This window comes from Lissotriton vulgaris, chromosome 2_1, assembly GCF_964263255.1.
Source record: "Lissotriton vulgaris chromosome 2_1, aLisVul1.2, whole genome shotgun sequence".
In the NCBI taxonomy this organism is placed as follows: domain Eukaryota; kingdom Metazoa; phylum Chordata; class Amphibia; order Caudata; family Salamandridae; genus Lissotriton; species Lissotriton vulgaris.
In genome coordinates this window covers 144349800-144362505 of record NC_141687.1, presented here as the reverse complement: position 1 = coordinate 144362505, position 12706 = coordinate 144349800, and the positions used below count along the sequence as shown (strand labels likewise).

At 47.6% G+C, this 12706-nt stretch overlaps 1 protein-coding gene across 1 annotated transcript in view; it reads left to right on the top strand.

Moving 5' to 3' along the window:
• The window catches only part of LOC147729701 (dynein axonemal heavy chain 17-like), a 1258223-nt gene that overhangs the window by 64710 nt on the left and 1180807 nt on the right, over nucleotides 1-12706 (top strand). Inside the window, exon 7 of the mRNA XM_086954021.1 lies at nucleotides 10357-10519. Within this exon, the coding sequence (XP_086810147.1) occupies nucleotides 10357-10519 (163 nt within the window). The remainder of the gene's footprint in view (nucleotides 1-10356; nucleotides 10520-12706) is intronic.

Here is a 12706-nt window from a genome sequence, read left to right as displayed (position 1 = left end):
CTGGGACTTGCCTGACTCTAAAATGCCGCCCAGATGTAAATTTATGACTATGAGGCCCCATCTAAGCGTAAGGCCCATTTACTCTACCTTCTTGGGCCCCCACAAGATTTTTTACTCCCACTGCTCATCTGCCAGATCTGACCCGCTTCCCAGCCCGTTAAACCCCTCCCCCTCCCCCATTCGCTCTTTCCTCTCCTGGGGACTTGTTTCTTCTGTATTGGACTTTTGCAACTCTAACCATTGTAACCATGTGCACTTTACCAAAGCACTCCTTCTCCCCTTATTGGAGAGGGATCCAACATTGATACTCTGGAGTCTCAGAAACCCCTCTGAGAGAGTCCACAGCATCAAGGGAGCCACACACAGCAGAGGTGTGGGAATGGCACCCCTTGCCAAAGCACTCCCTCTCCCTTTGTTGGGGAGGGATCCAGTTTGTATGCCCTGGAGTCTCAGAGACCCCTCTGAGAGAGTCCACAGCGTAAAGGGAGCCACACACAGTGGAGGTGTGGTAATGACACCATTTCCACTGGGATTACAGCACACCGGACGCTGGACACTGTTTTTCCTCGTCTCCCGGTTGTGTTTCTTTCACCCTCCCCCACCTCTTTTCCTCTTTCATTCTTTGTCTACCTCCCCTGCTCCTATCTCCTCTCCACTGAATCTCTCCCCATACCTGCTTTTTCCCTTACGTATATGTTTTTAACACATGTAATTACGCTCCAGCAACTTGTAACTATGCTCTGAAACTGTGTAACTTGAAACTATGTAACTTAAAACTATGCTTAGAAACAATGCTCGTCCTCATGTAAAGCGCTCTGATACCTCCGGGTCTAGCCAGCACTATATAAAACTTTTTTTTCTCAAATAAACACTGTAGGTCCACTTCTCCTCAGGCTGTGGGGCTCGGATGCAGTGGTGCTTTTAGGCATTGGGGTCGTGCTGTGGGAGACACTTGCGGTTGAGGGGGCCTGCACAAAGAGGCTGCAGTTGGCGACCGGAAGTCCAGTCTAGGCAAACGTTAAGGTGGGCTCAGCCTATAAGGGTCTCAGGACCCCGTTGGCACCATCACCTCCCTCGGACTCAGGTTGTGGGGCGGGGGGCAGAGGTACTTTGAGGTGTCGATTGAAGGTGGTCTGAGAGTCACTCTTTGTCTTGGTTCTGCAGACAAGGGACATAGAGGACAGCTGGGCCACTCTTGCAGCCTGATTCATGTACGGGCCATTTTGCGTGTCCCTAATAGCGAATCATAGCGATTCGCTATTGAGGACACGCAAAACGGCATTAATGTAGGAATTGCTACTTAAATAGCGATTCCTACATGTTCTTTATTTGCGAGTAGCAATTTGCTACTCGCAAATACTCCCCATTCATTCCTATGGGCCAAGAGGCCCATTGGAATGAATGGGGATTTGCGAGTAGCAATTTGCTACTCGCAACTGAGATAGCGATTTTAAGGGTGACAGGGGTGTCCAAAGGACGCCCTGTAGCACCCCTAAAATGCACTTTTGGACAGGTGTTGCGCACACACATGTCCAAAGGACATGTGTGTGTGCTACATGCAACTTTGAAAAATGCTTTTAAAAGCATTTTTCTGAGTTTTTGCTATTTACCGACAGGTCTGACCTGTCGGTAAATAGCGGCCCCAAAAGTCCAAAATCGCTATTTTGTTGTGTGTCATGAATAGCATTTAAGGAATCTCTATTAGAGATTCCTTAAATGCCATTCCACGCAAATATGCGAATTCTTAAATAGCGATTTTTGCATTTGGTATCATGAATACCAAATGCAAAAATTGCGCTCGCAAAGGGCCAGATTCTGAGAATCTGGCCCTTTGCGAGTGCAATTTAGCTACATGAATCAGGCTGTTGATGTGGGTCTCACTGTCCCTGAAGTCCCACGATATGCAGGTTGGTCTTCCTTGGAGTTGGTGTCCAGGCTGGACACAACAAGTCTTGGTTGCTGGAAGGGGTCCGTTACCCCGAGAATTGGTGCTCTGCGGCTCCAGTGAGTCCTGGCATCCCCACACTTGAAGGGAAGACGGACCTGACCTGTGGGAGCACGGTGACCTCTTCTTGGGTTGCTGCTGCGTCATTAGTCCCAGTAAGTGGCCGGATGGTGAACCTGACCTTGCTTCTTTGGGTCCACCATTTGCAGGGGACTAGCTCCTCGACTCCAAGGGAGTTTCTCTGACGATTTTTGAAGGACTGATAGCCCTCCCAGTTTCTTGGAGTCTGCACAGCAGCAGGACGAGTCGGGTTTTCCACAAAGGTCTGGGCAGCATGCAGGCTGACAGGTTTGGCACCAAGCCAGTAATTGCTCATCTGTTCTCGGGTAAGCAATCTTCTTTGTTCACTCCTTCTTTGTGTCCATCGAATATGAAGTCCTGGTATCAGGGGTGCTACCTATATGCTGTAGTTAGGGGGTTACAGGGAGTGTCAGGTTGTAGCCAGTGGGCTACCAACCTTTAGGGTGACTACACCCTCTATATGACCATTTCCTGTGGGAAGTGGGCATAACCCTGACCTAGAGGACCTAATTCCACAAGATGCCAAGACTGTGGCATTTTCCTAGTTTTATTCACTTCCGGTGGACCACCTTTGGGGTGGTACTAGCCTGAGGATGAACACACCTCCTGACAAGCTAATTTTCCCGCCTGTCCTCCTGGTGCCAAATGGTCACTGGGGTGTTATTTCCCTTCTCTGGGAAAGCCAGGTTTGATTATCAAGGGAAGGAGGCCGTTGTATCCGCCTGCCTTGATATGCTGATTACTAGTCATCCTGATTGGAGGAGGTGACAACATCTCCTGCCAGAGCAGACATTGTTCCCGACCTCCGAGATTGTGGGCTCTCAACTCCAGGGGGCCAGAAATGCATCTGTGTTGGCAGGCTGATCAAGACCAGTCAGCAAATACACTAGAGGTTGGTAGGTTTTCAGGGGGCACCTCTAAGGTACCCTCTGGGTGTATGCATTAATAAACCCATCACTGGAATCAGTGTGGGTTTATTCATACGAGGTGTTTGATACCAAACACCATAGGTTTCAGTGAAGCCATTGTTTAGCTGGGAAACTTGTTTTTACCAGTGCCCAGTGCATACCTTAATAAGGCATCCCTGTTCACGTATACTATCAGTAATTAAACTGGCCAGCACAGGGCCATATCTGCTCATGCAGATATGTCTTCACATGTAATATAACGTGTCGCACTGAGTCTTGCAGCTTGGTGTTGGATTGAAGCTTGGCCTCGCACTGAGTCTTGCAGCTTGGTGTTGGATTGAAGCTTGGCCTCGCACTGAGTCTTGCAGCTTGGTGTTGGATTGAAGCTTGGCCTCGCATTGAGTCTTGCAGCTTGGTGTTGGATTGAAGCTTGGCCTCGCACTGAGTCTTGCAGCTTGGTGTTGGATTGAAGCTTGGCCTCGCATTGAGTCTTGCAGTTTAGTGTTGGATTGCAGCTTGGTCTTGCACAGACTCTTGCAACTTAGAGTTGGATTGGAGCTTTGTCTCACGCAGAGTCTTGCAACTTAGTGTTGGATTGGAGCTTGGTCTCGCAGAGAGTCTTACAGCTTGGGGTTGGATTGGAGCTTTGTCTCACGCAGAGTCTTGCAACTTAGTGTTGAATTGAAGCTTGGCCTCACACTGAATCTTGCAGCTTGGTGTTGGATTGAAGCTTTGTCTTACGCCGAGTCTTGCAACTTAGTGTTGGATTGGAGCTTGGTCTTGCATAGAGTCCTACAGTTTGGGGTTGGATTGAAGCTTTGTCTTACGCAGAGTCTTGCAACTTAGTGTTGGATTGGAGCTTGGTCTCGCAGAGAGTCTTACAGCTTGGGGTTGGATTGGAGCTTTGTCTCACGCAGAGTCTTGCAACTTAGTGTTGGATTGAAGCTTGGCCTCACACTGAATCTTGCAGCTTGGTGTTGGATTGGAGCTTTGCCTCACGCAGAGTCTTGCAACTTAGTGTTGGATTGGAGCTTGGTCTCGCAGAGAGTCTTACAGCTTGGGGTTGGATTGAAGCTTTGTCTTACGCAGAGTCTTGCAACTTAGTGTTGGATTGGAGCTTGGTCTCGCAGAGAGTCTTACAGCTTGGGGTTGGATTGAAGCTTTGTCTTATGCAGAGTCTTGCAACTTAGTGTTGGATTGGAGCTTGGTCTAGCAGAGAGTCTTACAGCTTGGGGTTGGATTGAAGCTTTGTCTTACGCAGAGTCTTGCAACTTAGTGTTGGATTGGAGCTTGGTCTCGCAGAGAGTCTTACAGCTTGGGGTTGGATTGAAGCTTTGTCTTACGCAGAGTCTTGCAACTTAGTGTTGGATTGGAGCTTGGTCTCGCAGAGAGTCTTACAGCTTGGGGTTGGATTGAAGCTTTGTCTTGCAGCTTGAGGTATGATTGCTTGATGGTTTTGTCAGGTTTTTTTGGGGCGCCGATGTAGACTATGATATTATATGCAGAGTGTATCATGCTTAATATTTATATTGTGATATATGCTTTTATACCATCTATATAGGAGCTATGTAAGTTGAAGGTATATGGAAGAATGCATTCCTGTCCTCGAAGAGCATCAGTCTCTGTTTTTCAAAGTGAAATCTGCTGTTTGTGTCTGTTCACTGGCTGGATGGAATTAAAGCTTCAGTGCAGCCGAAGGGCCTGTTTCTGACTGTCAAACTTCAATCACGCACTTCCGGAGAGGGGAGGGCGCCAGAGGGCGCACCTGTGACACGCGTCTCCGGCTCTGGGAACACCTGATTGCCGCTCCATCTGCCTGCGATGTTTGAAGACCCGGCCGGGGCTCTGTGTATCCAGCCTGGGCAGCTGCTCTCCTTTCGGGAGTGTCTTTTTGTGTTAAAAGCTCCACTGCAGTGCTTGATTGCACGAGGTTTACTCAGATGTGAAATAAAAGCGATCACTCATTTCCCGCCGTAGTGGAAGTCAGAAGCAGACTGACCGTTGTTTGCCTGCTAATGTTAAAGGGGTTCCGTAGGGGTTTCCCACTCGATGCTCACCAGAGGCGCACCTAGAGTCAAATTTCGGGGGTTGGGGGGCACTATGAAAAATGTAGGGGGAGGGGAGGGCTGATTCTTCTAGCAAAAGGCAGAGTGGAGCTGCAGGGGCCCTAAGAAGGGGTGAAAACCATCAAAGCCTCATGAACAAGCAGAAGGTCTTTAAAAGTCCCGTGAAGTACTCGGGTGCGGCCAGGGCCAGACTGGCCATAGCGGGCACCGGGCAATCCCCCGGTGCGCCGCATGGGTGGGAGGGCCGGTTTGGGGCCCCAGGGGGCCGTTTTTGTTACAGGGCCGTTTTTGCAGCAAAGCTTCAAAATCATCCCTGGAACAAAATCGGCCGAAAACCGTCCCCGGCAAAGAGCTCGGGGGCACCCACAACCCCCCGGAGGGAGGTGGGCTGGCCGAGCACTTTGCCAGGGCCGGTTTTAGTTCCCAGGGTGTGGCTGTGTGTCTGCCCGGGAAGCTGTCTCAGCCCGGGCTGCCACACACAGAGCAGGTGGTTAGCGCCAGTCACCTCTGACCAAAAGGCTCTGGGTACAGAGACTGGACCTGTTACTGATCCCGCCCTTTGAAGAAAATGTTGACATGTAAAATTAACATTTGTAGATTTATTTAGCGCAGCTTATCACCGGTGAGGGTATCCGCACGCTGTCCATGGGGAGATTAAGAGGCAGATCTACAAGAAAGTGCCGCAGCGTGGCACCGCAAGTCCTTTGGCTGCGCCATGCTGCAGCATTTTCAGAACACAGGAAGGCAACATATTTACAAGAATATGTTGCATTCCTGTTCTCTCATCTACGCTGGCGCACAAAAAGCTGACAAGCGCTGGCGCAGGCATCCTTGCACCATGGTGAATTATACCTGCACAATGGGGAGATTGTTTTTAAGCAGGAAGGGGCACTTCCCTGCACAAAAACAATCACTAAAGGCTTTTTCCTCTTTCAATGAGTGCTCTAGAATGCAACACGGATTGAAAGGGGAAAAAATGAGGAGAAATGAAAACATTTCACCTCGTTGCGCCTTGCTACGCCACCTCTAGGGTGGCGTGGCATTCACACGCTTCTCCAGATTTACGATTTCTCGTAAATCTGAAGATGTGTCTCATTCCATGGGTGTTGCGTGGGAACACCTACAGCAACCCTTCAAAGTGCTGCGTGTGAAGGGGCCGTATTTACAAGGAGAGGAAAAGTCATGCAGGGTGGCTTTTTCTCTCCTTGTAAATATGGAGGAGCCCCCTGCACCACCAGTACGTCACGAAAAGTGATGTACTGGTGGCGCAGGGGGCTTGTAAATCCGCCCCTAAGTGACTTGCCAAGAATCACAAGATGTTGCGCCGATGCCGAGACCCTAACACGGATCCCCAGCTCCACAGTCATCAGCTCTGGGCAGATGATACTAGTTGACAGCAGGGCAGTGTGCTGTGGAGCACCCAGTAGCAATATTTAACACAGCAATTAACACGACTAACAGTTGTGATTCTTAGATGTGGGGCCCTTTCCAGCACGTTAGTACCCTTCTGTGCCCACCTACACCCAATTCTGTTTTGTTTCCCATTTTGATTCTCACACTTTCTTCAGTGCCCTTGACATGTTCTTACTTTTACTTTGCTTTTTATCGAGTCTCCACAATACTGTTACAGAATATGCTGCTTTAACCTTATCCCACACTTTGCCACCAGGACCCATACCCGGCATCTGATGACCCTGGAAATGTACTGGCCTACTGGTCTGCCACTGTCGAATACGAGGCTTCTGTGGTTAACAGTACTGATGTGCTGCTGTCAAAAAAGGGGCCCATGTGTGGGTAACCATCAACCTTTTCAAATGTGCTGCTTAACCTAGCCTATATTTATGATATATTCACTCGCTAACCACAGCCCAGAAAATAGAGGCACCGGCACTCTGGCACTCTGACACGCTGGCACTCTAGCACTCTGGCACTCTGGCAGCTGCTGAAGTGTTCTCTATCCTCTTAGCAGCTATGGAACGTCCAGCTCCAGTGCTGAACGTTCCATTGCGCAGGTGAGGTTCGAACGTCCAACGGCAGCACTCCTGAGGTAGTGGTGCCGTCGGCCGTTGGAATAGGCGCAGCACCTAAGAGGCTATTCATCCCACAGCCAAGCTTTACGCATTTCGCTGGCTCGTAGCCCTGCTCGCATTTATAGTATAAACATTTGATTAACCAACATATTTTATGAGCCACCGCCTCAATTCCCAGTATTGTGCCAAGTGGCATGCTCTACCCTCATCGCATGTCCCCACAACTCCGGGCAGGGGTACAAATAAAGGAGAGGCTGAGACCTCGTGTTTACCAGTAACCGGTACCCTGGGTCCATTCTGCTCTGTGCCCGCTGCCTCATTACACAGGCGACGAGGAGCGGGCCCTGCACTGCCACTCCTGGGTCACGCCACAACGCACAGTGAACAAACCAGAGAAACACAAACAAATCGAAGCCTGGGAGATGAAAGGCCGCTGAGTGCAGCATGACCGGCAAGTCCCTCAGAGGTGCAGTGCCTAATTTATTAAAAAAAAGTGCCAAGGGTCTCGTCAGGAGGCCCCTGCACTACACATTGCCCCTGCTATGCTGCCAATGATAGTAACAACACAACTACTAACCATCACACTCCTACAAGTGTGACAGATCTGACTATTTCAGGACAGCAAAGCTATAAGAATGGCTTGGTCTGAATGGTAATAGTCATCTTTAATGTATATTGAATTAATAATTAATTGTTGTTGTGGTGACCTCTAAAGCTATATAAAGACCTCTATTAGCCATACAGCGCCACCTTGTGGCATGCTGTCACAAGCACCAGTGCTGACAACTTAGTGTCCGTGCCAAGCACCGACCCCCCACCTCCCCTCCCCCCCGCCCCAGCTCAAATTAAGCACTGCAGAGGTCATATCTTTGGAAAAACTATAAAACATAGGAAAGGAAACCTGATGGATGAGTGGAACAGGAGAGACAGTGAACTGAGAAACTAGGGATAATTTGTGAGGTCGATAAATAAATAATATGTAATATAATAGTGTGCAGTCCAGGAGGCTGGCTAGGAAGGTAGTAAAACATCAGAAGCAACCCCACAGAATTGTTAGACTGTCTTGCAGAGGGTAGCCACAACCACAGCGAGCGGTCGTTAAGAGACCAGAACACCTCAGAGACCAGACAACTGTAAAAAAAAAAAAATGGGACGAGAGGCGAGTGAAGAAACCCACAAAATGGGTGGCATCGAAAAGGCAAATAACAACCAAGCGGCTGTTTCAGTTGTAATGGGGCACAAGCAGAGGTACCTGGGCAGAACATTGGTCTGGCCACCTGCCACCACTGCCCGCCATGCCGCTACAAGTGCTGCCTCCACCCACTAATGCCCTTCTTGGAACTGGCAGCCCTGGGCACAGCAGCAGCTTGATTTCATGTATGTATGGCATTCATAAATCACTATCTTAACACAACCAGAGAAGCAGATGGTGCTGTCAGCAGATACCATTTAAAAGCAGGGGGCGCCAAAAAGAGCAAACAATTAAAAGGGAATCATTGACAACATACTTTCTTGGTCTTGTGTTTCACCCTTTGGGTTTTCAAACTATGTCTGAAAGGGCCATTCATAATTTCCTGTTCAACTACAGAAACACGCCTCACCCCTACAGTACCATCTTGAGCATCATGTTTGGCCCAGCTGTCGGGGATTCCATTCCAAAAGGACCTTCCTCGGACGCGTGGGTGGGCCCTCGACAGGCATGCTAGCCAGTATTGCCAGCTAAAGAGTAATAAATAGACCAGCATGAAGCATCATACTAGGCCAGGTAGGTAGAAGGTGGGGGATGAGATCCTTATAAAGGATTGTTAACCAGGAGGAAAGTTCAAGTGTTAACCGGAAGGAAAGTTCAAGACACCTGTTGAGAGAGGTGCACGGACGGCGAGTGAGATTGAAGAACTATGGTCATGGCAACTTGGTCTCCAAAAGTAACATGCAAGCATCTTTCTTCAAGAAACATAAAGCCATGGAAGACAAACTGAGACACAATACCACGGTTGACCACCTAGGGGCATATTTACAACGAAATAGTGCAGCGCTGCAAGCAATTTAGCTTTGCTGCGTTGTTTCAAAAATACAGGGATACCGCGTATTTACAAGAATATGGCAGACCCCTGTGTTTTCCTTTGTGCCGGCACTAAAAAAGCTGCCTCTTGCCACCACCGGCAATCTTACATCATGGTGTAGGGGTGCCTGTGTTGCAGGGATGATTGTGTTTGTGCAGGAAGGAACACCTTCCTGCACAAAAACAATCATTATTGGCGTTTTGCTCTTTCCATGTGTGCTGCAGGATGCAGCACCCACAGAAAGAGCAAAAAACGAGAAATAAAAGTATTTCTCCTCGTTGCAGCACTCTAACGCCTCCTTTTGAAAGCCGTTAGTTTTTGGCCCTGCCTCAGACTTACAGATCCATGTAAATCAGAGACAGTATCAACAAGCAAAGGGTGTTGTGTGGGAACGCCCACAGCAACACCCATTGTTCGCCCCTTTTCCGCAGAAAACTGTGGAAGGAGGGCTATACTGATAAGGCAGTATTAAACCATGCAAAGTGGCTTAGCGCCGCATTGTAAATATGGAGCAGGGCATTGCGCCACTGGAGCGTCAAAAAAAAGTGACGCTCGGGTGGCGCACTGCCCTTGTAAATGTGCCCCTATGTTTGGTCAGATGGAGTTATGATTGAGTGGCAGGAGTGGAATCTTATCCGGATCATACGCACCCAGTTCATTGGTGGAGGTTTTTCCACCTGCAGCAGGAAGCTGGGATGCCTCTTTGACAGAGGCCAGGGAGCCAACCAGGAGAAGGCTCCGCCTCTATTTGAGTATGCTTGTTGTCTATTTAGGAATCTGTTGGTAGTAAACATTCTACAGACCCTCTGCCTCGCTATATTCCTCATGGATGTCGAAAAATAAAGCTTTTAATGTATGTCCGAAATATCAATCAGTATGTAAATGTTTACCTAGCGTTGCTTTGAGTTTAGTCGCCTTCTAACTGGTGGTTCTTCATTATGGTTTTGAGCCTAAACTTGTCACTTATTTGTTTTTTTGCGTAAGGTTATTGCCATTAAATGGAAGGGAACCCATTTAATAACAATGCACACATCATATAGGTTCAGTTATAGAGCTATAGATACCATACGTAACGAGGTGGACAGCTTCCTAAACAAAGTGTTTTTGCTCATCATTGACCATTGCTTTACAACAAAGCTCACGCCCAGTATAAGATTTTATATTCACCACTAGATGGCAGCATGGTCTTATAAAATGATGATTAAACAATTCTGGAAAAATAGCGCTTTCCCAATTACATTTACTGTTCTGCTTCTTTTGCAGCTGGACACGTTAGCAAACGTTAGCCCCGCAGTGGCCTGCCGCCTGGCCATCCTCGCCATGGCTCGTAGTGACGCGGACTGGAAACTGCTTCTCTCAGCCTGGGTGGCCACGCATGACGCGGAGCGCCAGCAGCTGCTGCAGCGCCTCACCGAGAGCTTTCTAGGTAATTGCACATTGCAGTCCTATGCTTAGTGTGTAGAGACTCGCAAACTGTAGCTGTTTCTATAAATATTGCATTAACAGATAATTGGCTACACGCTGAAACCACAGGATCTCTTTTATTTGACGGATTTATGTCCACAATTTCACTTTTTGGATCACTACCTTTGATGGTGGCAATATAAATGGCACTTTAAGGCTGGATTTATGTTTTTTGCAAACAATTCTGAGGTCAAGAAAAAAACGTTATTTGAAACTCAAACAGTTAAGTGATGTAATTTAACGGCTGTGGTTACTATAACACCACACATTAACAGCTTAGTAAATTCCAAATAACGCCAAGGTTACCAGATGACTCAATCGCATCTTGGACACCATGTTCCAGTGCTGGGCGTTCCTGGTTAAAATAATTATTTTCAGGTGAGTTAGGTCTAATGTATTTCTTGACTTGAACCATAATTGCAACTCCCAGAATGGATTGATAGTGAAAGGAAACCTCAGGCTGGAAAATGTTGTCACTGATGACGAGTTCATCTGGTGACCTTAAATGATGCGCGCACTCTCACAGTCCAGGTTCCTACGAACCTCACACCGTACCATGTATCAGAATCTAGAACGGGGAACGTGCACTCGAACGACCAATGGTGAGGCCCCACGTCACAGTTGCTCAGAACTCACTCTCACCAGCTGATATTCAGGACCTGGGGACGAATGGGGTGTAAGGAAGAAAGACTGGAGCTGCACCCCAAATAAACAGGTCCATAGAGATATGTTCCTAACCTACCTCCGTCACAGTCCCACAGACACAACTCCAAGATATCCAGGGAAAAGGAATGGGTTATCAGCCTCTTGTACAGGTTTGGGGCGGAAGCTTCCGGACATGTTGCCTAAAAGAAATGGACGAAGTTAAGTGCACCGATATAGACAATGGCAACCCTGGACGTAACAGATAAGACTCAAATTCACATTGCTGCCTGGCACCGGATTTCATGGTAGACTTTGACACTGAGACTGGCTTCCCTGAACAGGCACTGCTTCATGTGTCATTTGAGCTTCAAAGGGACCACTTGTCAGATCAGGCACTCCCCACAACCAAAGACCTGTGACCAGACCTCCCAGGCACCCATAGATTGGTGAAACAATGCTCTTTCTTTAAAGGAGAAAGCAATCTGTCTAGTCCTTTGTACCTGACCAGGAATTCGATATGAAAATACCTATCAAGCCAGTCTCCAGCTGTCAGGACGTGGACAAAGAGGAGTTCAACGTAATCCTTACATGCAAGAGAAAATCACCCACCAAATTAGGTTCATAGTCACTTCATGTATGAGGGACTCATTTGTCATTAGGGACCTAGATTATCTCTAGGCGTAGTTTTAGCTCAGAATGCAGTTAGCAAAATCAAAGTCTGAGAGAAATATTTGTTCTAAATATTATTTACAAAAATATTGTTCCATTAAGTGTGGTTTTTATTTTATGCACTCCAAATGGCCAACATTTTTTAAATGGTATTAAGGAAACTAAATTACTTATTTGCATTATTTTGGTTACAATAATCTGGTAACACGCCCTAGGACTTCCCCAAAAGTAATAGAAAATAATTGCTAAGTTGGCTCACCCATAACTCTAAAGGGCACCAACTAAAAATAGATTCCCTACCAAGTATCTAGATAATTTCAGGATGATAGCAATGACCTGGGCTTTCGGTGAACAAGGGATCCAGTGTACGGGCACTAGCCTATAAAGTGCCCAAGCATTTCCAAAGCTCCACAACAGTTTCCAATATAGAGCTACTTTTGAACACTATAAGAAATCCTTTGTAGACTTTTAGAGGAGCATCACTCCACCAGTGGCTCAGCAGTTCTGCCATCATATGCCATCTTTCAAGAACTGAAGGCCACCTCCTGTATTCCTCCCCGGTGATTGATTCAACTGGTAAATCCACTACCCGTGACCCCCTCCTATGGTCCATAACCTCTAGCATTGTCTGTCATGTGTTTTCTGGGAGTTGCATTCTTCAATGATTGTGTGTGAAAGAAAGTGCCTGTAGGTGTGCCTGTTTGTGAACCTAGCCCAAAGGCAGCGAGTAAACCCCTTATGACATGCTTCGTGCTACATCATTTTCATCGCCAGCTTTTGGAGCATGTTTTCCAATTCTAACCTTGAAACTCTGAAACCTGAATTTTTGAATTGA